We start from the raw sequence: 1,713 nt of genomic DNA, 5'->3' as shown, positions 1-1,713 counted from the left end.
GATATTTTAATTTTAATCTCTGACCATCAAATACAATACTAAATTTCAGTAAATAAACTACCTTAAACAATCAAAAACAGAAAAAAAAAATGTTTAAAAGTTATGTATTCACTAATACATTAGATACTTCAAGAATTTACTTTCTTTTCTTATTTAATTTTCTCGAGCTTGCTTATTGCTACATGCATGACATGCATAATGTTCTTTTTTCCCCCAACAACTAATCTGAAATCACGATTCCATATCTGCATCAAACTACGTAGAATATTCAGTGCTGCACCAGAAGCAACGGCATTGTTCTCATATTTGAAAGATTCAAGTGTTCCTTTGGACCAAAACCCCAAGCTCAAGACACATGCTACTCTTGTATTTGTCATGGTATACTTCAACTTAATTTGGATAAATAATTATAATATATGAAATTGATGGTTTCAGTGGCTAAGAGAAGGGGGGTTGAATCTTAGCCCCTTTTTCGCTTGCTAACACTTGCTGGATTCAGAGGAGACTTTTCTGTTTTTAGCTCGTCCCTAGCCACGAGACATTTTCATTTTGTCTCGTCACTTGGCACGAGACATTTTCGGTTTTTGCTCCTGTGCAATAGAAAACAGAAATGGAGTAGGAGAGGAAGAAAATTACACCAAGATATATCCTGGTTCGGCTGCTAAGTGCAGTGCAGCCTACATCCAGTCTCCATCACAACAATGATGGAATTTCACTATAATCAAACAGATTACAACTTGTAAAGTGCTAACCCAACTTACAAGGGGATTCCCACAGAATCATGAAACACAACACAGATGTACAAAGGAACTCTAAGACATCTATGGCTTTTTCTTTTATAATATATATATTTTTAAACTTTATGATGTATATATTACAGATTGCTGAAACAGCTATTCAATTGCGAAAGACTGGAAAAGTCAATGTGGGAGAATCAAACTTAAAACATTTGGGAGCTGTTCATTTAAAATTGGGTGTCACACATGCACACTTTGCGGTATACATGCAATTTCGATGTTAAATTATTAGAATAAATTTGAGAAAATATTTCTTGAAGTTTTTGTATATATAAAAAAAAATAATAATATTTTATCATGTAAAAATGTTTAATAACCAAAGAAAATCAACCAAAAACAGTCATAACTTGCCTTATTTAGCATTAATTAATTGTTGCGACAATTAATTAATACTAAATAAGGCAAGTTCTGGCGGTGTATTTTGTCTATCTGACTGTTTTTATTATATTCAATTCAATTTTAGATCAAACTTTTAAATCTTTGAACTTTTGAGCAAGCTATGACATATATATGTACTTATTTTTGTTAATTAAATAAAAAAGTTGGCAAAGGCGGCACTTTTGGAGACAATAAAAGAAGGGGTACCATGCATTTGGTCAACGGCATTGAGTGATGCATGGGGAGTAGCTTATGATCATCTTGTTGCTGCTATCAAAGCTGAGATGAAGTAGTAATATATATGCTTATGGATTAGTACCTTCCTTCTCAAAATTTTCAATAAGATTGATGCATCCATCAAGTGTGTGTGTTTGTTTGTTTGTTTCATCATCATGTATGTTGTGTCAGGTGTTACTAATAAGTAATAACACTGTTCCTTGGGTCAAATATACACCCTTTACTAGGAGGAGCTTCGTATTAATTATTATTGTTACAAAACTATATAAAATAATAAAATTATATATATATATTATGGAAC

At 32.0% G+C, this 1,713-nt stretch overlaps 1 protein-coding gene across 2 annotated transcripts in view; it reads left to right on the top strand.

Annotated features, from left to right (window-relative positions):
* LOC107628934 (non-legume hemoglobin-like) overlaps nt 1–1,713 on the top strand; it is a 7,953-nt gene that overhangs the window by 402 nt on the left and 5,838 nt on the right. Inside the window, exons 2-4 of one of the 2 annotated variants that reach the window (XM_016331576.2) lie at nt 264–378; nt 881–997; nt 1,340–1,703. The exons of the other annotated variant lie outside the window; for it this stretch is intronic. Of the exons in view, the coding sequence (XP_016187062.1) occupies nt 264–378; nt 881–997; nt 1,340–1,468 (361 nt within the window). The 3' untranslated portion in view covers nt 1,469–1,703. Of the gene's footprint in view, nt 1–263; nt 379–880; nt 998–1,339; nt 1,704–1,713 lie in introns of those variants that run through there. 2 annotated transcript variants of the gene reach the window in all.

The sequence above is a fragment of the Arachis ipaensis genome, chromosome B03, assembly GCF_000816755.2.
Source record: "Arachis ipaensis cultivar K30076 chromosome B03, Araip1.1, whole genome shotgun sequence".
Taxonomy (NCBI): Eukaryota; Viridiplantae; Streptophyta; class Magnoliopsida; order Fabales; family Fabaceae; genus Arachis; species Arachis ipaensis.
The sequence above is the reverse complement of the archived record's forward strand: the minus strand, read 5'-3'. Positions and strand labels throughout refer to the sequence as shown.